This window comes from Dasypus novemcinctus, unplaced genomic scaffold, assembly GCF_030445035.2.
Source record: "Dasypus novemcinctus isolate mDasNov1 unplaced genomic scaffold, mDasNov1.1.hap2 scaffold_436, whole genome shotgun sequence".
Taxonomy (NCBI): Eukaryota; Metazoa; Chordata; class Mammalia; order Cingulata; family Dasypodidae; genus Dasypus; species Dasypus novemcinctus.
Genome location: NW_026688400.1, coordinates 44018 through 65876, shown reverse-complemented (window position 1 = coordinate 65876; position 21859 = coordinate 44018). Strand labels below are relative to the sequence as shown.

Here is a 21859-nt window from a genome sequence, read left to right as displayed (position 1 = left end):
GGGGCAGGGCGAGGAAGGGGAGAGAAATTTTTTTAAAAAGCAAGCACAAAGGGTGAACTCTCTTGCGCTCTCTTGCCTTTGGACCCCTCTTCTGATCTTCTGGCCTTCACCCCCTACTTGGATCACCACGCAAGTAAAACCTGGGCATTTATCATCTATAATGGGAAATTGTAGTCTGTAAATCAGCCCACTTTATCACTTTTCAGGCCCTTCCTCTCTACCTGGGACCCATGATCTGTTATTTTCTCCCATTTCTCTTCCCTTTCTACCTTAATAAATTACTGGCCTAACTAACCCAATGTGCTCTTAAAATTCATTTCTGCAACACAGTCAAGAACCTAGACAAAATCCTGTTACAGCTCTACTTACTTTTCCTCCCATTCTGCCCCAAATGTACCGGCTCCCTCCCCCTCTGGAGTGAAGCTTATGGAAGACTGTACTCTTACGGTTTGGGAAAATTACTTATTACAAAATGTCCCTCCAGAGTGTTGCACGCTCTATTTCACGCCTCACCCAGGGAACCCACTGTTTTCTTGGCACTATGTTAAGTATGACCTCAGAGGACACTTCTCAAAAGTATCTGTTTAACATGTAAAAACGGCCTGTGGAGGCTGTTTTCAGGTGACTTTACTTGATTCCTACTGAAGTAAATATGTTTCATCCATTGATTGACCATTTCTCTCTGTTCTTCAGTTAAATTCCTACTCGTTTCCTTTGCCCAGTTTCTTCCTGAGTCTTTGTCTCCTGGGGTTCTAAGAGCATCTTAATATTAAGAGAGTTACTTCTTTCTAACATATCTTTGCCAAGATCTTTCCCAGTTTTTTTTTGCTAATTTTCAGTGTAATCCTTTTTTCCTTACACAAAGTGTCATTGTAAGTGTCTTTCCTTTAAAGGAAAAGAGTTCTTCCACTTTTCTTAGTTTGAGAAAGTTCTTCCACACCCAGAAGTCAAAAAGACCTTTCTTGGGAACAGATGCGGCTCAAGAAGTTGAGCGCCCACCTTCCACATGGGTTATCCCAGGTGCGGTTCCCAGTGCCTCCTAAAGAAGACAAACAATGAGCAGACAACAAGCAGACATCAAGCAAAAACAATGGGCAGACAATGAGAAAAAAAGCAATGAGTGGACAACAAGCAAAAACAAAATGAGCAGGGAACAGATGTGGCTCAAACAGTTGAGCACCTGCCTCCCACATGGGTGGTCCCAGGTTTGGTTCCCGGTGTCTCCTAAAGGAAAAAAAAGCAGGAGTTCCAGCAAGATGGTGTCAGCTTAGTTGATGCTGGAGTTGGTAGGTATACATCCAAGAGACTTGAATCTTTGGACTGGCATGTGCCAGCTGGGCCCTGAGCCTCAACAGAGTTACAATACCTACTCTCCAGTTCATTGGACTCACCCAGGACACCTCAAACGGAGGTGAGGATGGACAACCACCACACCAAGGAACCAAGAGAGTCTACAACTGCAAGCAAGAGAATCCCATACATCGATTGGCTTATGGGACTGAAGCCCCCTCTCAATTAGAGGTGGAATGGGCATCACCATCCCAGAATCCTCAGGATTGGGTAATGAATTATGGACTAGAGTGTACTTACTGGTATTCTACTAGAGATTTACTGTGATTCTAGCAATGGAAGAACTTATATCATTGATGTGAAGGCAGCGGCCCCTGGAGGTTCTGAGGTCAGGAAGAAGGAAAACAGGCATCATTAGGGGCCATTTTCAGGATTTGAGAATTGTCCTGAATGACACTGCAATGAAAGATATAGGCCATTATATATCTTCCCGTAACCTACAGAACTGTGTGGGAAAGAGTGTAAACTGCAATGTAAACTGTAATCCATGCTTAGTGGCAATGCTCCAAAATGTGTTCATCAGTTGCAATGAATGTACCACACTAATGAAGGATGTTGTTAATGTGGGTAAATGTGGGACAGTGTGGGGAGCAGGGCATATGGGAATCCCCTATATTTTTTAATGTAACATTTATGTAATCTAAATATCTTCTTAAAGAAATATTTTTAAAACAATTTTAAATCCTAAAAAAAAAGGAAAAAACAAAAAACAAAACAGACAACGAGCAGACAATAAGCAAAAGCAACAAGCAAAAACAACGAACAAACAGATGAGGGAGCCTTGGGGGGAGGGGGATGACACTTCTTGAAATGTCTCATTTTTTTCTTTTTCTTTTTAAGATTTCTTTTTTTAAATTTATTTCTCTTGCCTTCCTCCCCACCCCCACCCCCACCCCCCATTGTCTGCTCTCTGTGTCCATTCACTGTGTGTTCTTCTGTGACCACTTCTATCCTTATCAGTGGCACCAGGAATCTACGTTTCTCTTTGTTGCATCATCTTGCTGTGTCAGCTCTTCCTATGTACTGCGCCATTCCTAGGAAGGCTGCACTTTCTTTCGCTCTGGGCAGCTCTCCTTACAGAGCGCACTCCTTGCGCCTGGGGCTCCCCTGCACAGGGGACGCCCCCACATGGCATGATACTCCTTGCATGCATCAGTACTGTGCATGCACAAGCTCCACACAGGTCAAGGAGGCCCGGGGTTTGAACCACGGACCTCCCATGTGGTAGGCGGACGCCCTCTCCATTGGGCCAAGTCCACTTCCCCTCATTTCTTTCTAGTTTGGGTTTTTTTTTCTTAACACCTCCCCATATGAAAATTATATAGGAAGCAAAGTAAGAATTTGATTTTTCTGCTCCCCCAAAAAGCAGTATTACTGATAGGCTGGCATGTGCAAGGGCATAGGATAAGATGCCAACAGCTTAGGGACCAAGGCACTGCACTGTCATAAAAGCTGGCCCTGTGTAAGATGTATGGAGTTTTTTGGTGGTTGTGTGTGTGTGTGTAGATAAATGCACAACACTGTGATTATACTAAAAGCCACTAATTGTACACTTTGGGTGGATTGTATGGTATGTGAATATACCTCAATAAAACCACTTAAAAAAAAAACTTGACCCTGTGCCTCAGTTTCCCCTCTGGGATATGAGTTGGTTGGACTAGACAATCTCTGACATTCTAGAATTTGGGAGTTCTAAGGCCTCCTGTCTGGTGGAATTCTTAAATTGGAAAGGGTAGTCCCTTGAGCATCCTGGGCGGCCCCTCTGCCAGACTCACCTTCTGCCACAGAGCCCGTGTGCAGCTATTCCGCAGCGTCGTGTGCTGCCACGCCAGGTACTCATCCACGCGGGCACGGGCCTGCAGGTCCTGAGGGTACCAGTGGTCTGGGGCCTTGTACTTGTGGCACAGATACAGCAGGATGGCCACGCTGTGGGGAGACAGCACAGGGACAGGGCAGCCCAGGTCACTACATGGGGGCTGGGGCCTGTGGTGCAAGGCCCTGCCCGTCGCATGTCTTGTCCCCATACACACTATCAAGGACATTTTCACTATACCCATGGTGAGGAGGAGGAAGTTGAGGTTCAGAGAGGTTAGGTGACAGCCCTGGGTCAAATAAAACGCACTGGATGGCTTCACCATCTGAACGAACGGTAACAAAATGTGGTGGAAAAACAAAACGGCCGTGTAGGAAGCTCTAGGCAGGGTCACTGCACCGAAGCAACCACTGAAATGGAATGAGCAATGAGAAACAAATTCTTGGCAACTCTGGGACCTAATCGGCCACTTATAACAATAGGCAATGGTTTCTTAGACTTTAACCCAAAAGTGCAAGCAGCAAAGAAAAAGATAAAGGGCACCACATTAAAATTAAAAACTTGTATACATCGAAGGACTTTATCATTAAAGTAAAAAGACAGCCTACAGAATGAGAGAAAATATCTGGAAACCACATTTCTGTTAAGGGTATACTATTCAGAATATATAGAGAAATCCTACAACTCAAAACCAAAACACAAACGAGTCTAATTAAAAATGGGCAAAACACTTAGCTATTTCTCCAAAGAATATTTACAAATGGCCAAAAAGCACATTTTTTAAAATGCTCAACATCCTTTGCTATTAAGGAAATGTAAATGAAAACCACACTGAGACCACAGGCGCACCCCACGGCCTGGCATGGAGGAGCGCAGCTACAGCGGCATGGGTCGGGGCAGCATACCAGGTGGTGGTGGCACCCACTTGTGGGCCCCCGAGTACGCTTAGATGGGGACCCACCCTAAGTATTTAGAGATGATGGAATTAGATAAAGGAGATGCCACCCAAGTTTATATAGCATTGTTGGTTTACCTGGACTTCATGGAGAGTAAAAGTTGGCATGAAGTAAACTGTGTGGGATTACCAGAACCCAGCTCATCTGCCTTGCCAGTATGGAGATAGAAGGAGAAGGGTTACAGACTGTGGTGCCTACACCTATCAGTGCGTCCCTCAACCATAAAAGGATAAGGGAGATCTTGAAGGCACCCCGAAAATTGCAAGGTGACCCAGATCTGCCGATGTCTTTTACTTTGGCCATAGTAGAAGCCGGTTCCACAATAGTTAATTATAAACTTACTGATGGATTTATGCTGCCGGGCCCTCAGAATATTTCACTTAGAAGATGACAGCTATACTCCCCAATGCTTATTTTATTCATACAAGATTGGATTTGAGACGGATCAGCATGCTTCATCTTTCATCTCAGAGATAGTCAGAGTTGACTTTCCTGGCCCATTCCATAGGTTTTCTTTCTGAAGAATAAGACTTTCCCAGATAGAAAAATGGTTTTTATTAAAAATATAGGGTAGTTACTCTAGAACTTTCTAAATGGGTACAGTGTAATTACAGCTGTATGCAGGTGTGTGCCAAGGATATGTTCAGAGGTTGGAAGGAGTCTTTCTCCTGTCATCCCATACTCACAGCAGCCTCTTTGTTCACTGCTGCCACAGCTGGCTCATTGACGACACTGCCACCTCTTTTCCCCTACTCACCTCTCCATATGCCTTTTGGCCTGTGTAACTAGCTTGGAATGGTATTTCATATATACCTAAACACCTTGAGAGGTTACTTCTGTCTGCTTTTTCATCCCTCACTGTGATGGTTAGGGCCAGGTAATTGTGCCCAGTTGTTTGGTGTATCAAGCACTGGGCTAACTGTAATACAAGGGCATTTAAACACTATTGATTTTACTGCAGTGGTAAATCACTGATAGCTGTTTATAATTACACCAATCAGGGAGATTGCCTCAGCAGTGAGTGGCCCTTAACCCAATCAGTTGAATCCCTTAAAAGGGGAAGTGATTCCAGCATTGAAAGAGAATTTCCCAGCTTGTCTTTAGACAACCAACATCTCCCAGAACTCGTCAGGAACCTTCATTTGACTTTCATTGGAGCTCCTGGTTGCAGTCTGCCTGCGGAACCTAGGCTTGTGCATCCCCACCGCTGTGTGAGAGACTCTGATAAATCTCTTACTATAGACAGATATCCCCTGTTGATTCCTGGTACCAGGAATGGGGTAGGAGCTTACAGATACCAAGCTGTAAAGCATAATTTACTTCCCTCACCAAAGTCTATTCGAAGCAAGATGGCTGCCGAGTCTGCGAGGGTTCAGGCTTCCTGGGTTCCTACATTCCTGGGGCTTGCTTTCCTCTGGGTTCAAGGTTTCTTCCTTCCTGGAGCTGGCTTCTCTTTCCTCTGCGTGCTGACTTCCCAGGGCTATAGTTTAAGTCTTCAGCATCAAACTCCAAAATCAAAACTCCAACATTAAAAGCCCTCAACTCTGTTCTTTGCTAAGCCTTTTATCAACACCCTAATCATAACTCAGTCATGCCCATATACAGATCAGATTACAAACAAAGTCCAATATCTACTTTTGGAATTCATAACCATATCAAACTGCTACACTCCACCCTCTGAATTGCAAAAAGACAATACAATATTCGAGAGTCATTCTTAAGATGATGGTTTCTTCTCCTTGGGGCCATATGGGAACCCACCCTTTCCACAGTCTTGCCCACTGGCCATTTTCTTGGTTCCACCCTCATCAAGCATCTGGGTGTCAACCAAGCTCCAGACCTCTCCCTCCAAGAGTGTTGGGGTGATTGCCACACCTCACCCTATCTTGGGGTTAGAATCTTAACCCCCCTAGTACAGTGATGTGAAGACAACATTCTCCCGAACTTTTGGCATACAGACTTAACCCTCTCAGAGCAACAAGTTGACCACTTGGCCTTCCCTAACCTTTGGGGGACAGGTCCAGCCTCTTAGATCTGTGGGGTGCTGACCTTAACTGCCCTAATCCTTGGGGAATGTGCTCCACACTCTCTGTACCCTGGGGCAGCAAAACTCTCCCAGAACATTGGACAGGAACATCCACCATCTTCAACTGCTGGGGCAAACTCACCCTCTCTGTACACATGGGTGGGGTTCCTCTCTTGGCCCAAGGTGAAGTCTTAATTCCAGATCTCAGCTTCCATGGTTTTCCTCAGAAAGATTTTTCTCCTTCAATCTCTCCTTTCCATGTCCTTTTTATTACAGGCTGACAGTGGTTTTGTTCATACAGCTCTCTCAAAAACCTTGTTGGTTTAGCACGCAATAAGCAGGGGTCCAAGCCATCAGACAGTAACACTTTCCACAAGTCTTTCTGACATAACTGCATCTTCAATCCTGATTTACAAGTTCCAAGTTTAGTTATATCCTCCAAAAAATACCCCTTACCCATTTATAAAACCATTCCATCATTTCAGTAATTGCAAAAGCACTTCCCCACTCCTTGATACCAAATTCTGTATTAGTCAGCCAAAGGGCTGCTGATGAAAATACCAGAAATTGGTTGGTTTTTATAAAGGGTATTTATTTGGGGTAGGAGCCTACAAATACCTGGCCGTAAAACATAAGTTACTTCCTTCACTAAAGTCTATTTTCACTTGTTGGAGCAAGATGGCTGCCAACATCTGTGAGGGTTCAGGTTTCCTGGGTTCCTCCCTTCCAGGGTCTTGCTTCTCTCTGGGTTCAAGATTCCTCTCTTCCTGGGGCTGGCTTCTCTTTCTTCTGTGAACTTAACTTCCTGGAACTCCAGCTTCAGTCTTCAGCATCAAACTCCAACATCAAAACTCCATCATCAGAAACCCTCAACTCTGTCCTTTGCCATGCCTTTTATCTGTGAGTCCCCACCCACCAAGGGGAGGGGACTCAATGCCCTAATCATAACTCAATCATGCCCAGGTACAGATCAGATTACAAACATAATCCAATATCTATTTCTGGAATTCATAACCATATCAAACTGTTATACCTGCCTTATCGATACTTACTTTATTTTTTTTTATTTTTTATTTTTTAAAGATTTATTTATTTATTTCATTCCCCCCTCCCCCAGTTGTCTGCTCTCTCTGTCTATTTGCTGCGTTTTGTTTCTTTGTCCGCTTCTGTTGTCGTCAGCGGCAAGGGAAGTGTGGGCGGCGCCATTCCTGGGCAGGCTGCACTTTCTTTCGTGCTGCGCGGCTCTCCTTATGGGGCGCACTCCTTGCGCGTGGGGCTCCCCTACGCCGGGACACCCCTGCGTGGCACGGCACTCCTTGCGCGCATCAGCACTGCGCATGGGCCAGCTCCACACGGGTCAAGGAGGCCCGGGGTTTGAACCACGGATCTCCCATGTGGTAGACGGACGCCCTAACCACTGGGCCAAGTCCGTTTCCCCTCCATACTTACTTTAAATGTAAACAGAATAAATTATCCAATTAAATTCTCCCATATTGGCAGATTAGACTACAGAAATGATGCATTAATATTACATCTATGACTCACAAATACGAAGATACAAAAAGATTGAAAGGAAAAGAATGGAAAAAGATATTCCATGCAAATAGTAACCAAAAGAGCTGAGGTGCCTATACTAATATCAAACAAAATAAACTCCCCAGAACAGTCTTCCCACATGCCTTGCACCCTCTGTTGCAGGTCTCTTCTTGGATGCCACTTCCTCCAGGAAGCATTCCCTAAACCTCCCACTCAAGTCACACCACCCCACGCTCCGTATATTCTTGCCCTGTTTATTTCCACGACGGCAGTCAACACACCGGACCTGTTACGCAGTCACATCAGTTTTTGTCAGCCTTCCCCTTCTTGAATGGCAGCTCTATGCAGGCTTAGCAACACTCACTGTGCTCTCCCCAGGGCCAGATGGTACCTGACCAGGAGAACGCTCAGTCAACAGCCACAGAAGCTCTCTGGGTATTCCCTCGACTCTCCAGGAAGCATAAAATAGCCCTCGCCCCACCGGATTTGCAGAAGTGGAGGGTCTAAAGGGCCTGGTGCAACCGCTGCTTTGCACGTAGCGCTGGCAGTTAGGAGGCCTGAAAGCAGACTGGGCCCCGGGACCTGGTAGAAGTCCCTCCCCTCTCTGGGCTTCAGTTTCTCAGCTGTACAATGGGCAGAGCAGGGCGGGGAAGGATGACAACCCCTCCCAGCCCTGGCCACCTCTGCTCACTTCAGCCTACCCACCCCCACACACCGGGCAGAACGGCCCCCTCGAAGCCTCGCAGCAGCCCCAGGGCCCATTACCTCTCGGCCAAGGTGAAGTCTCCATCCTTCAAGGCAGGCACCTTCTTCAGAGGGTTCACCCGCACAAAGGCTTCGCTGTGGTGCTGGCCTGTGGGAGACACCAGGGAGGTGGGAGCCAGGGAGAGTCCTCTGTAGTTTCTGCCCATCTCTACCCCAAGGCCCGGGCACCAGCTTTCCAAGGTCCCTCTGCAGGCTGGGCCTCAGGGCAGAGAAAGTCACTCTGCTGTCATGGGGTTACAAACCCTGACCTCACCAGAGGCCCTCCTACCACCCCCCCCTTGCTGTCATGGGGTTACAAACCCTGACCTCACCAGAGGCCCTCCTACCACCACCACCCCTTGCAGCCTGGGGAGGGTGACTGGAGCTGCCATCCATCTCCCACCTCCAGCCAAATCTATCTATAGGACAGCCCCTCCAGCCTCCTCCTGGGCCCCAGGCTCCAATCCATCTTCCTATCCCAGGTGGGGAGTTGGGAGTTGGGCCCTTCTAATCAGGCTGGGTGACCTGTCCACAGCTCTGGAACTCCAGCCACCCCTGCTCCCAGCCCAAAGTGCACCCGTGTCCCAGCCAGGATGACCAGCCTCCAGCAGCAGCTCAGCCACTTTCCTGGGCCAATCTTCAAGGCTCCTGCCAGAAGGCCCTGCCACCTCCTCCTCAATAGGGGGTTCCCAGGTCTGCCTCACCTCTGCACACTCCCAGCCCAAGCTAGTACTGGAGGATATACTGGGTGCCCAGCAAATGTGCGTGTGGTGTCTGAGGACCCCACGGGCCTCTGTGGAGCCAGCCCAGCTTTGTCCTATGCCTGTCTGAGGACCTCTAGCCTCCTGCTACGTGGACACATCACTACCATCCATTCTGCCTCTTGAACGTGTCCTGATGCCCAACCCCTGACCCAGGGAGAGTGGAAAATGCCAGAGCAGGCAGGCAGTGTGGGAGCAGTGGCCTAGGCTGGGGCACCTAAGGCAGCAGGTGGGAGGGCTTGACCGAGCAGGGGCTGCCCTCCTGGACTGTCCGGGGCCTCTGGCTCTGGTGCCTGCCCCTTCCCCAGGATTCTGCTGCAGCCATGTCCCTCCAGGCCAGCCAGACCAGCTGGGTGAGAACCCCCCACCTCCCCAAGGGCAAGAGCAAACCAGAAGCAAGGAGGAATAAGAATGGCAAGGAATGAGAAGTGGAGGGGATTCAGGCAGGAGCGAGTGGCAGAAAAGAAGAGACCCCCTTACAGAGATGGAATTAGATTACTGGTTACTATGGAAGGAGAAGGTTAGACGGATTGAGAGGTGACTGTTAAGGGGTAGGGGCTTTTTCTTTTTGGAGTAATGAAAATGCTCTAATATTGATTACAGTAATGAACGCACAACTCTGTGATTATACCTAAAGCCATTGAGTGTACACTTTAGATAGATTGCATGGTTTGTAAACATGTTTCAATAAAATTGATACATATATACATGAAAGAAAAGACACCCCCCGGTGGGTCTGGGACAACCCTTGGCTGTGGGTAGATGCAGAACCTTAAGAGGTGGGGAGGGGTCCAGCTGGAAAATTAGGCGGCGGCTTCATGGTTTTCTCTATCCCTGCCCTCACCCCGCTTGATCCAGCCTCTGCTCCCTCAATCTGCGAAATGAAGGAAAGAATGTGTCGAGTCCACTAGTCAAAGCTCGAGGCTCTTTAAAAATCCCCAACCGACGCAACGGTTCCCAGATCGGAGACTGGGTATCCTCTGGTCCGTCCTCCCCCACCCAGGTCCACGGGTGGGGCGGCGGCGGCCGACGCGGGGTCCGCCTGCACCCAGGGTGGGCAGACCGCCCTCCGGGCCCACCTTTGAGCAACTCCACCGGGCGCAGCTCGAAGGGGATGCCATTCCTCTTGGCGAAGATGTAGACGGCGCGGCAGGGCTGGGACAGCAGGTCCAGGTAGAGCTCCAGGCCCATGGCGGGGCGGCGGGCAGGCGAGCAGAGTGAGGATAAGGACCAGCGGACAGGAACTGCGCGGCCACCTGGCTGCAGCCCTGGCCAGCCCCCTCCCCGCTTCCGGGACCCGAGCCCGGCCCGCCCCGCCCCCGCCCATTGGCTGGCCCCCGCCCATTGGCTGGCTTCGGAGAACTTCTGGCCAATCAGCAGCGCCGTCCCCCCCCCGCCCCCGCGTGCCCCGCCTTCCCCCCCCCGGGGTGCGCGCCGCAGGGCTCCTGACCCGCTCCTGACCCGCGCTGACCTGGTGGCTCTCGACCCGGGGTCTCGCTGCCAGGTCATGCCCCTTCCCTGACTTCAACGTCCACTTAGTCAAATGGGGCGGGGGTGGTGGAGATGGGTAAGGGGTGCGGGCCTGTGTGGTGGAAATGCTGGGCGCCTGCAGTCTGCTCCAGCCCCCTCTCCCACTCAGGGAGAGAAGAGAGGCTTCGGGGCGCCCTGAGGACTACAAAGGGAGGAGGAGAGAGGAGAGGCCACTCCCGGGTGCTGGCGCAGCGCCCAGGGTCGGGGCTGGGGAGACTTCCTGGACCCTTGCCACATCCAATGAAGGACGGAGAATGCCTCTCCTCAATCCCTGGAGTCAAATTCATTGCGCCCCAGCTAATCCCTCCCTCAGATGGCAGATGTCCTGTGGGGCTCCTCCAGAGGTTCGGAAGGGCACCTGGGATTGGACAGAATTCCCCCACCCCCTTTGCCAGGCCAAACTTTGATGCCTCCACTCCCCAAGAGAGTCGCTTGGCAAGAGGATTGTTTGTTAGAAAACTTGCAAATAGCTTTGCCTCCCTAGGGCCTGGGGCCCGGAACCTCCCTGCCCGGAACCTCCCTGCCCGTAGGAGAGGACCTTCCTGTCCCGGTGTAGTGGTCCTGCCCGGGCTTGGAGGGGGCATGTTCCCCCCTCCCCTTTGGTGGCTTACCCTTCCCCACAGGTCACCCGGATTACTGCAATATCCAATCTACCCACATCCTCCTTGGCCAAGCTCCAGTGAATCCCTACCAGCAGCCAGAGTATTTTTTTCTGAAACAAAATCCAAAGGTAAGACTCCTGTTTACACTTTACTTCAGGCGTCTTAGGCGTGATATGAGACCCCTGCACCACTGGGTTTGGATTTGTTCCAGCAGGACAGACACAGAGCTCTGGAGTGACTGAGCTTGCTGTCCAAAAGCTGTGATGTTCTGGGGAGCCAGCCCAGCCCACTGATAGGCCACCAAGCTTACAGTCCACACATGTTGGATGCCTGATGACCCCCGCCCCCCCGCCCCCCCCACATGAATGAATCACTTTCTCCAAGGACCACAAGGCTAAAGGGCATGTGTTCATTTATTTTTTTTTATTATTATTTTTATTTACATAGATCACACAAAGTGTTTCATTAAAAAATATGAGAGGGGAAGCGAACTCGGCCCAATGGATAGGGCATCCGCCTACCACATGGGAGGTCTGCGGTTCAAACCCTCTTTGACCTGTGTGGAGCTGGCCCATGTGCAGTGCTGATGCGCACAGGGAGTGCCGTGCCACGCAGGGGTGTCCCCCGCATAGGGGTGTCCCCCACATAGGGGAGCCCCATGTACAAGGAGTGCACCCCGTAAGGAGAGCCGCCCAGCGCGAAAGTACGGCCTGCCCAAGAATGGCACCACACACACCGAGAGCTGACACAGCAAGACCACAACGAAAAGAAACACAGATTCCCGGTGCCGCTGATAAGGATAGACATGGTCACAGAAGAACACACAGCAAATGGACACAGAGAGCAAACAACTGAGGGGGGTGAAGGGGAGAAAAATAAATAAAATTAAAAAAATATATACAAGGTTCCCATATACCCCACCCACCACCACCCCTACTCCTCCCACATCAACAACTTCTTTGATTAGTGTGGTTCGTTCATTGCATTTGATGAAATTCACTTCACTCTTAGCAGCCGTCAGGGGGAAGCTGGCCCACAGGGCCTAGGAAGGATGGGGGCAGGTGGATATCTTTTGACTAGAGATCAAGACCAGGGCCAGGACAGAAGGAAGGTCAAATAAATCACACATCAGAGCCAAAAGCAGAGGCCCAGATTTATTGCCTATAGGGAACAAGATCTGGTTGTGCCCTTGACCTGCACAGGCTGTCATCCTGGTGATTTTTAGGCAGCTGTGGAGGAGGGAGGTGGGAGCAGGGCGCTGGCCTGGGGGGCGAGGGTAAGTCATTCCTCTCTATGGAGCAGTGCAGGGACGAAGCTTCCAGGCTCTCACCGTATCATGGCTAGGACCCTGGGCATCAGCTTCTGCTTTACAGCGGGAAGCGCAGGTGGAGAGTCCTTGGCCTTCAAGATGATCTCATGGGCCTCCCGGAAGAGGCCCTCCCCTACTGCCGCCTCCACGTGTTGTCGCCACGTGGCCAGCTTGGGTCGGCCTTCGAAGACTGGGCAGCCGGCGCCCACGGGCTGTGGGGAGAAGGGGACAGGATAAGGTGGATGAGCGAGGCCAAGGAGGGGGAGCATCTCCAGGCCTTGGGGATGCACAGCTCCAGGACGGGTTTCCCACAGTCAGGCCGGGACAGCGGGGGCCCACCCTGTCCACAGCACTCACATGCATCAGCTCCGTGAGGGCCACCAGGTCAGCCAGAGAGACGTGGGATCCAGCAATGAAGGCCTGGTCTTGCAGGAACTTGTCCTCAAGCAGCTGCAGGGTGGCCTCCAAATCGGCCAGTGTGGCCGCCAGCGTCTCGGGGGACACCGGCTCACCCAGGAACACCGGCAGCATCACCTGGTGGGTGGGCAGGCAAAGATGGGAGTGCTGGGGGCAAGAAAGGTCCATGCGCCTTTCTTCTACAGCCTGGGCTAGACCGGCGGGGAAATTCCCAAGGGATTCCCCAGCCCCAGAAATGTTTCTGCTCTGTGATCTTTGATTGGCTGAGCCTTGGGAGGCTCAGACGGAATGAATCAGGGGACATGAACAATGGGTTTAGCACTATTCGGGGGTGGTGGTGGTGCCTGGCTTAGAAACCATCTCCTTCTTTTAAAAAGGTTTATTTAATTTATTTATTTCTCCCCACCCCGTCATTGTTTGCACTCGCTGTGTCTGTTTGTCTTCTTTGTTTCCTTAGGAGGCACCAGGAACCGAACCCAGGACCTCCGATGTTGGAGGCTCTTAATTGCTTGAGCCACCTCTGCTCCCTGCCTTGTTGTGTCTCTTGTTATGTTTTTCCTCATGTCTCTTGTTGCATCGTCTTTTTGCGTCAGCTCGTAGGAGGCACTGGGAACCGAACCAGAGACCTCCCGTGTGGTAGGCTGGAGCCCAATCACTTGAGCCACATCTGCTTCCCAGAGACCATCTTCTTTTCTTGTGTGCATACTATTTTAATTAAATTGTCTTTTCTTTAAGGTACATAAATCACAAAAAATAGAAGCCATCTTCTTAAAGGCATTTTTGAGTTGTTTTCCACCTTGAATATAAAATCAGTACCTCATTACAGTACAGCACAGTAGAGTACCACCAGATTAGTGGTTAGGAGGGTGGGCTTTTTCTTTGGTTTTCTTAAAGTTGTCAGTTCACAGAAAAAAATCACGTATTAGTACATTTCCCATATATTCCCCCATGTGCATGGTTTCCCCAGTTATTAACACTTGCATTAGTGTGGTACCTTTGTTTCAACTGATGAAACGATATTATCATTATACTATTACGTGCCATCCACAGTTTACATTAGGGTTCACTCTTGGGCTACATGGGGCCTTCATTTCTCTTGGGCACCGAAGGCTGATGTTGGGGAGAAGCCGCCCCTACAGGAGCCTGCTGGTCCCCACCTGGCCTGCCCACCTCCCCCTCAAATTCACAAATTCTCAAATTGAAGAATGGGTGAATTTGAGACCACCAGCCTCCCCCACAGTAGAATATCTTCATTGTCCTCCTGTTCCCATTTGGCAGTTCTAAAATTTGGAGGGGTCTAAAATGTGTTTTTGTTTTCTCTTAAATATAAAAGATCATACTTGGAAATGAATGTGGCTCAAGCCCTTGGGCTCCTGCCTACCACATGGGACATTCCAGGTTCGGTTCCCAGTGCCTCCTAAAGAAGATGAACAAGACAGCGAGCTCACGTGATGGGCTGGCGCAGTGAGCTGACACAACAAGGTGATGATGCAACAAGATGGCAATGCAATGAGGGGACACAACAAGGAAACACAAAGAGGGACACAACAAGCAGGGAGCAGAGGTGGCTCAAGTGATTAGGTGCCTCCTTCCCACATAGGATGTCCTGGGTTCAGTTCCAGTGCTTCCTAAAGAGAAGACAAACAGGAAGCAGATGTGTGGCTCAAGAGATTGGGCCTCCGCCTACCACATGAAAGGTCCTGGGTTCGGTTTCTGGTGCCTCCTGGAGAAGGTAAGCTGGCTCAACGGGCAGGCACAGTGAGCTGACACAACAAGAAACAAAGAGGAAAGACAATGAGAGACACAGCAAAGCAGGGAGCTGAGGTAGCTCAAGCAATTGAGCACCTCTCTCCCACATGAGAGGTTCCAGGTTCAGTTCCCCATGCCTCCTAAAGAGAAGATGAGTGGACACATACAGGACACAGCAAATGGACACAGGGAGCAGACAGCAACCACAAACATGAGATAGGGGGGGAATAAATAAATAAAACAAATCTTAAAAAAAAAAAGACAGAGAGCAGACAGCAAGCGCAAAATAATGAGGGGGGAGAAATAAATAAATCTTTAAAAAAATCATACTAGGGGAGTAAATAAGTTTTGATTTATTCATATAATGAGATACCATGAGCAAGTAAAAAAATGAATGAATTCGATCTCCCATAGCAAAATGGAAAAATCTAAAGCACATAAGGCCAAGTGAAAAATGTTAAGTGGCAGAATGATATAAACACGCAAAGCAGATCTTTAGTTTGCTTGCAACTTCATACCAATGGAATAATATATAAAATCATGAATTGGAAGGATGCATACTAGATCCCAGAGTATGGTTTCTTCTCTGGAAAGAGAAGAAAACAAAAAAGGTCTTTTGACTTTTGTTCTCTAATGTTTTATTTTTATAAAAAATTATGTGACCTAGAACAATATAACCCATGACCCAGGATTATCTATAAACTTTTCTGGATTTTAAAAATAAGGAGTTCCACTTTTGATTATGATATAGACAGTTACAAAAGACCATTGCATACTGGAAAGGAAATAATCTTATTTTTCTTTAAATCCATCAAAAGAACCTTGGAATTCTGTTTTTTAAAGGAAGAAAGAAAGAAAAACTTAGCACAAGTGGCTACTGAGCTCTTGAAATGTGGCTGCTCCTAATTGAGAGTGTGCTGTAAATATAAAATACATACTGGCTTTTAAAGACTTAGAACAAAAAAAATCAGATGAAGGACTTAATTAACAATTTTATACTTATTACTAGTTGAAATGGATAATATTTTGAATATGTCAGGTGAAGCAAAATATATTGATTTCACCTTTTTATTTTTTTTAATGTGGCTGCTAGAGAGTTTTAAATTACACATGAATTCACTTTATATTTCTATTAGACAGCACTGGCCTAAATGAACTAAATTCTAAAGAGGCATGAGCCCTACCAAGATAAGTCACTTTCATCCCTGGGGCTCAGGCAGGCAGGGCTTTTCTAACTAAGCAGCAGAAGGGACGGGGTAAAGTGGAGAACTGGAAGCAGGGTTGAAAAGCAGAGAGATCTTATAGTGTGGGTCATAGTTGGTGCTTAGATTCCAAAGCCCTGCTGGAGTAAGCAACCTGATCATCCTGCCCTCAAGATATCTGAAACCAGAGATGAATTGAAACTAACTAAAGCTGGAACCCAGTCCAACTTCTGATTAGCCAGAAGAAATTAGCTTCTCGCCTGGGCTGCCTTTCAAAGCATATATAGTACAACCCCTTTCAGGTAGGAGGGTATTTATTATCTACTTCAATCTCTAGTCTTCTTTTATTCTCAATGTCCAGCACATAATAAATAAATTATGAGACACGCAAAGAGGTGGGAAAATGTGGCCAATAATCAAGAGGGGGAAAGAACAATCAACAGAAATAGACCCACAGAGGACCCACGTGTTGAAATTAGCTGGTAATGACCTTTAAATAACTATCACAAATATGGGAAAGAATTTGGAAAAAGAAATGATGGACAGCATGAGCGAATGGATGGAGAATTCAGCAGAGAAATGGAAACTGTGGGAAACAAAGGCATGCTATTTCCATAGTAGCAAGTTACTTTCTGACCACTGGGTCATGCTGTCCCTAGAGATATATGTGCAGGTGGCTAATCTCTTGGGGAAATATAACATAACATTCCAGCAGATAGTACAAGTAAACTGGGCAACAGGATTTATGAGTATGTTTCAATAACATAATAGAACATCTTGAACTTTAGTTACTATCTTATCCACTGAGCACTGTGTTTTCAAGAGTGAGGTAATGGGAATAGTTAGCTAGAATAGTTGCTGGTTCTCATGACTGCTTGGGGTATATAAAGAAGCCCCTGATATTAATAAACTTGTCTGATGAGCTTGAGGCTTCAGTGCTCTCAGATCCCCTGATCCCAATCTCTCTTTATCTTTCATTCCCAATACCCTTCGGGTCCACAACTCCAACAGGAAACTCTTCAAAAAGAGCCAATTGAAAAGTCTAGAACTGAAAAACATATATCTGAAATAAAGAATTCAGTAGAGGGGCTTAAACGGCAACCTGGGCAGAGCAGAAGAATTTGTGGACTCAGTCAGGTCAATCGAAATTACCCAAACTGGAAAGAATGCCAGGGTGCCTGAGCCCCTTTCAGGAGATGCCCTCTGCTCTCACCCTCACTCCCACCCACCCCCCTGGGACTCACCTTATGCCACAGGGACCGGAGGCAATTTCTCCTCAGGGTTGTGTGCTGCCAGGCCAGGTACTCATCCACACGGGCTCGGGCCTGTAGGTCCTGAGGGTACCAGTGGTCCGGGACCTTGTACTTGCGGGTCAGGTAGAGCAGGATGGCCACGCTGATAGGGGGAGGGAGACATGATGGGAGTGGGAAGGGCAATGTGCTTTACACAGAGTACCTTCTATAATCTTCCTGACAATCTGCCAAGGTATTACCCTTATTTTCCAGACAAAGAAACCAGGCATAGAAAGATGAAAGGACTTGCCTTGGGGGCCCAGAGCAGGGCTAAGAATCTTTCTGAGGCTAATCCCCAAGCTCATCCTCCCACCAGGCAAAATCCCATGGCTGAGTGTCCTGCCAAGGGTTCAGAGCTGGTTTCTGATCAGAGGACCAGAGGGAGCATGCAAAAGGAGATGGCATCAAAGCTCAGCCTTAAGGGAGTCTAGTTCTTTCCACTCCCATTTTATGCCATTCAGACAAGCCGCAAATACCCTGAGTTTTCATTAAAGGTTTTCTTGTTATCGCTTGGTTCTTTATGAAGTTTAGCTCCCATCTAAACCACCTGGGAAAGTTCAGGTCCCTAAAGCATTCTGCACAATATACTATGTATGTGTGTGTTTGTATGTATGGGGTTGTTACAGGATCATGGCACAGCAGAAAAAAAAACAAGACCCCTGAAGCTCCCCTCCTGCCCCTGGAGATATGGGTAGCCATGGAGCTGGGATGGGGATGGACCTGGAGGGGTGCCAAGGATGTGTGACTTGGGGCCATAGGAATGCTTTTGAGAAAATGGGGTACCCCAATGGCTAGGCACCCCAGCCTAAAGGGTAGAAACCATCTGAACTGCCCCTGCACCTCCCATGCCCAAGCTTAATGACTCATTGTCATTGCTAGATGCCCTGGAGCAACTTTTATTCCCAGCTAAACTCTTCAAGCCTCTCCTGATGAGGGCTGCAGGTCCCTGCAAGCCACAGACCTTCCAAGGGTGAGGGGAGAAACAGAGAAGGCAGAGATAGCAGGCTGGTACCTTTGGCCAGGACCCATGGCGCTGAGCACTGGATAAACGTAAGGACTCTGGACACTAAGAGGCACCAGGAAAGAAAAAAAAAAAAAAAAAAAAAATGGAGCCATCTGGGGTACATCCGTCTCAAGAATTTGTAGGAGGTGATCTCCAAAGCACAAACTCCAGGTTTTCTTTGTTATCATAGGAGTGACTTAGGTAGCAGATGGGGCAGAATCAGGAAAGAGCTTGACCTTCCTTGAAGAAGTTTCAACTTCTTGGGACCTACAGCGATGTAACAAATCCACACGTCTGATGGTTCTCCCATGGAAGAGGCCCCATGCAGGGAAATGAATCCCAGAGATGGAGTCACTGGACAACAAGCTCAGTCAGAGGACTGTCCTCCATGGGGGTTGAAGCTGCCATCCTTCTCTATACTGCCCTGTGCTCCCATCCCAGGACTACTTTCATCAACAACCGAAAGAGGCTACAACAGTCAAGTCCGATGCTTGCTTTGCCAACCATGGCCGTGAACTGAAACAGTGGCAGGCAGGTTTCCGGGCTCCAGCCCTAACTCTCTGAGGACTATAAAATAATGGATTAGGACAGGATGGTTCCAGTGGGGCCTGGTAGCAGCCCCAGAACCCTTGTTACCTCTCAGTCAAGACGAAGTCCCCATCCTTCAAGACTGGCACCATCTTCAGAGGGTTCACCTGGACAAAGCCCTGGCTAAGGTGTTCGCCTGCAAGAAAGCCCAGTCTGGTGAGGGGGAGGAGAAAGCTGAGCCCTTCCTGGCCTGTACCCACTCCCTGCAATGTCCAGTCCCCCTGGGCTGCTCCCTGATGGCAAAGGCTGGGTGGGGGCCACTGCGGGAGGAGTGAAGGCTGCTCTGCCAACTGGTGGAAGATAGACCCCCCCACAGCCCATCCCTCCCCGCCAGAGTTCCATGTGCAGGGGGAGGCACTCCAGCCAGGTCCCACCCATCAGCTTCAGGAACTCTCATTTGGGGTATCCCAAGAGGCAGAATGACTGGTCACATGAGTGGAGCTCAGACCCTCTCCAATCACCCCCGCCCCCCCCAGACTCTAAGGCTAGGCCATGAATCACAGAGAAGTGGCCTTTTCTAGGTATCTATTTACTTGCAGCCAGCTTCTACTGGCCCCTCTGTGTCCCCTTGCCCACCCAACCCTGGCACTGGGGACACAGCTCTAGCCCCACTTTTAGGCCCTGCTGAAGCTGGGATGGTTCTATTTCTCACCCTATCCACCTCACCCCTGAAAGGTACAGCATAGCATTTGCTGTGACCTTGGCCTCTGCTTGTGAGGTTTCTGTTCCTGCAGAGGCAGCCAAAGAAAAGCTTCTGAAGGGCACTCAAGCCTCACTGCTGCCCTGCTCAACAGCCCTCAGTAGCTCCCCATTACCTGAGAATCAGGCAGAAATTCCTCAAAGCCATATAGGATCCTCAACCTTCCAGTTTCAAGCACACCTGCTACCCTCCCTTCACTCTGTTCCTTTGCCTGGAAACACCCTCCCATCCTTTCTGGGTGAGACACGCCTCCCTCTGCACCCCTACATTTGAAGAGCCTGGCCTAGACTTCCCCTTGTCCTTGTGCCATCTTCCCTGCTCACACTCTGCAGAGGTAACCCCTGTGCTGGACAAGTGGGCAGGCCACAGAGGAGGCTGGGAGGAGATGATGTTTCAGGTAGATGGCCAGGCCAGGGGAAAGAGGCGGAAGCAGGGGAGGGCAGACATAATGGGGGAGTGCTGGTTGGTAGAAGGCTTAGACAAGTAGGGTTGCCCTACTTGCCCACCCAGCAATGGGGCTGGGGCGGAGGGGGGCAGGTAGGAGCTCTCTGCTTCCCTCCCCCTCTCCCCCACCTGACACTGAGTCTTGCCTTGCCAGCTGGGACCTTGCAGGCCTTGGGGCCAGCCACACAAACTAACCTCACCGCTCAGGGTGCAGGGCTCACCAAGCCACCCTGTCTCCTTCCTACTCTGCAGCATGCCAGAGTTGGTGCCGCCAGCTCCCTATGCCTTCATGGGGCAGAGACAGAAGAAGAGGAAAAGGCCAAGCAGGAGGGGCAGAAGGAGAAAGGGAAAGGGGGACCCCCAGGCAGGCTGGACCCCTGCCTGGGGCAGATGGGGACCACAGGCCTGAAGGCAGGGGTTCTCCACCTTCAGACAGGGCAGGACTGGGAAACCAAGTCTCTGGGTTCCTGTGATTGCAGAATCACAGCAGTTGGCGGGTACAGAGGAGAGCCGGAACTATCCCAGACTCTCAACTTCCGACTTGGCCCTTCTCCTCCCACCCCCATCTCTTTTGGGGAGATAGCCCCTACCCCCCAGGCCTCACCCCCTTCTCTTTGCCAGGTCTCTCCTGCTTTTCCTGCCTTCCCTCCTTTCATCTACCTCAGTTGAGCTCCCTTCATCTAATTGCACGGGAGCCTGCAGTTTGGGGGCAGCGGGGGGGTGGTGTTCCTGGTGGCTGGACTTTCTCCACTAGGTCTCCAAATCAGGAAGGGGGTGCAGGAAGGACTCCCCGTAAGGGATGTCTGGCCTCCCGATCCCTCCCCAAACTTTTCAGTTGTCCAAAGTAGAAGCCAGGCCCACCTTTGCGCAGGTCAACCGGGCGCAGCTCGAAGGGGATGCCGTTCCTCTTGGCGAAGATGTAGACGGCGCGGCAGGGCTGGGACAGCAGGTCCAGGTAGAGCTCCAGGCCCATGGCGGGGGGCGGCGGGGACGGAGCAGACGAGCGCGCGGGGACGCGGGACCCTCGGCCGGCACCGCCTTCCTCCTCTTCCCCCTCCCACCCCTCCCGCCGCGCCCCCTGGGGCGGCTCCAGGCTGCCGGGCACTTGGGTCCAATCGCCGACGCCGCCTGCGGGGCGGTGACCGAGGGGCGGGAGTGGCGGCGGGGAGGCGCCGACCCGCCCCCCGCTTCAGCCCCGCGCGGAGCCCTCCAGACTCCAGGGGGCGCCGGGGCAGGACGCGGGGCTGGGCGGGAGGTGCAGAGGCTCCTGGGGCGCCGCTGCCCGCGGGAGTTCGCTGGGGACGCGAGCGGCCGCTGAGGTCCTGCCCCCGCCCGGCCCTGACCCAGCTCCAGGGACGAGAAGGGACAGCGAGCAGGAGTGGGGCAAGGTGGCAGGCCGGGTGGGGGGGGGGTTGGAGGAGGTGGAGAGGCAGACTTCCGGCTCTTTGAGCCAACCAGTTGACCTGAAAAATCTGATCTTATTCTTATATTTTCCTTCTGAAGAAAGTTCTGTTCACCCCATCTGGTAAATGAGAAAAGTGAGGCTCACGGGTGGTGGGCCACCTAGCAGGGGCCGTACAGCTCCAAGTCCCTGCTCTCCAGGACGTGCTATAACACAGATAAGCCACTGGAGGGCTCCAGCCAAGCAATTTGATGGTGCAGACTGTAGATAACAATTATAATCATTAGAATTAATAGCTACTATTAAGCACCATTATCGTCCCCATTTTGCCAATGGGGAAACTGAGGCACGGGGGCTTATGAACCCAGGAGGTCTGACTCTAGTGTCCAGCAAAGCTGCAGAGTTGATATTCCGTGTGGTGTTGTAACACTTGAT

At 50.1% G+C, this 21859-nt stretch overlaps 2 protein-coding genes and 1 long non-coding RNA gene across 6 annotated transcripts; 1 reads left to right on the top strand and 2 right to left on the bottom strand.

Moving 5' to 3' along the window:
- On the bottom strand, positions 1–10496 carry LOC101440630 (glutathione S-transferase theta-1-like). 2 transcript variants are annotated; one of them, XM_071213660.1, is made up of 3 exons: positions 10266–10496; positions 8447–8534; positions 1–3276 (listed from the first exon to the last, which is right to left on the bottom strand). In XM_071213660.1, the coding sequence occupies exons 1-3, from the start codon at positions 10375–10377 to the stop codon at positions 3069–3071; spliced, it is 408 nt and encodes a 135-aa protein (XP_071069761.1). In that variant the 5' UTR covers positions 10378–10496; the 3' UTR covers positions 1–3068. The 2 variants fall into 2 exon arrangements, with proteins under 2 accessions (XP_071069761.1, XP_058148883.2); XM_058292900.2 differs by lacking the exon at positions 10266–10496 and adding an exon at positions 8753–10060 and having other exon boundaries at positions 2959–3276; positions 8447–8694.
- Positions 10497–10594: 98 nt separating this feature from the next.
- LOC111766052 (uncharacterized) lies at positions 10595–11798 on the top strand. Of its 2 annotated transcripts, XR_002798215.3 has the most exons (3): positions 10595–10690; positions 11340–11446; positions 11766–11798. It is a non-coding gene; the product is annotated as an uncharacterized lncRNA (long non-coding RNA). The 2 variants fall into 2 exon arrangements; XR_011648230.1 differs by lacking the exon at positions 10595–10690 and having other exon boundaries at positions 10710–11446.
- Positions 11799–12459: 661 nt separating this feature from the next.
- LOC101441352 (glutathione S-transferase theta-1) lies at positions 12460–21106 on the bottom strand. 2 transcript variants are annotated; one of them, XM_012528238.3, is made up of 6 exons: positions 20884–21106; positions 18927–19014; positions 18300–18353; positions 17240–17390; positions 12985–13161; positions 12460–12839 (listed from the first exon to the last, which is right to left on the bottom strand). In XM_012528238.3, the coding sequence occupies exons 1-6, from the start codon at positions 20993–20995 to the stop codon at positions 12645–12647; spliced, it is 777 nt and encodes a 258-aa protein (XP_012383692.2). In that variant the 5' UTR covers positions 20996–21106; the 3' UTR covers positions 12460–12644. The 2 variants fall into 2 exon arrangements, with proteins under 2 accessions (XP_012383692.2, XP_004466461.2); XM_004466404.4 differs by lacking the exon at positions 18300–18353 and having other exon boundaries at positions 20884–21104.
- Between the last annotated feature and the right edge of the window lie 753 nt (positions 21107–21859).

What these genes read in the sequence shown, in the direction of transcription:
- LOC101440630 (XM_071213660.1), bottom strand. Translation starts at nt 10,377, where the DNA reads ATGGGCCTGGAGCTCTACCTGGACCTGCTGTCCCAGCCCTGCCGCGCC. An exon ending in CCCGGTGGAGTTGCTCAAAG is followed by an intron (nt 8,535 to 10,265) that starts GTGGGCCCGGAG and finishes TGTCTCCCACAG; the next exon opens with GCCAGCACCACAGCGAAGCC. An exon ending in GACTTCACCTTGGCCGAGAG is followed by an intron (nt 3,277 to 8,446) that starts GTAATGGGCCCT and finishes GTCTCCCCACAG; the next exon opens with CGTGGCCATCCTGCTGTATC.
- LOC101441352 (XM_012528238.3), bottom strand. Translation starts at nt 20,995, where the DNA reads ATGGGCCTGGAGCTCTACCTGGACCTGCTGTCCCAGCCCTGCCGCGCC. An exon ending in CCCGGTTGACCTGCGCAAAG is followed by an intron (nt 19,015 to 20,883) that starts GTGGGCCTGGCT and finishes GCTTTCTTGCAG; the next exon opens with GCGAACACCTTAGCCAGGGC. An exon ending in CCCTCACGGAGCTGATGCAT is followed by an intron (nt 12,840 to 12,984) that starts GTGAGTGCTGTG and finishes TTCTCCCCACAG; the next exon opens with CCCGTGGGCGCCGGCTGCCC.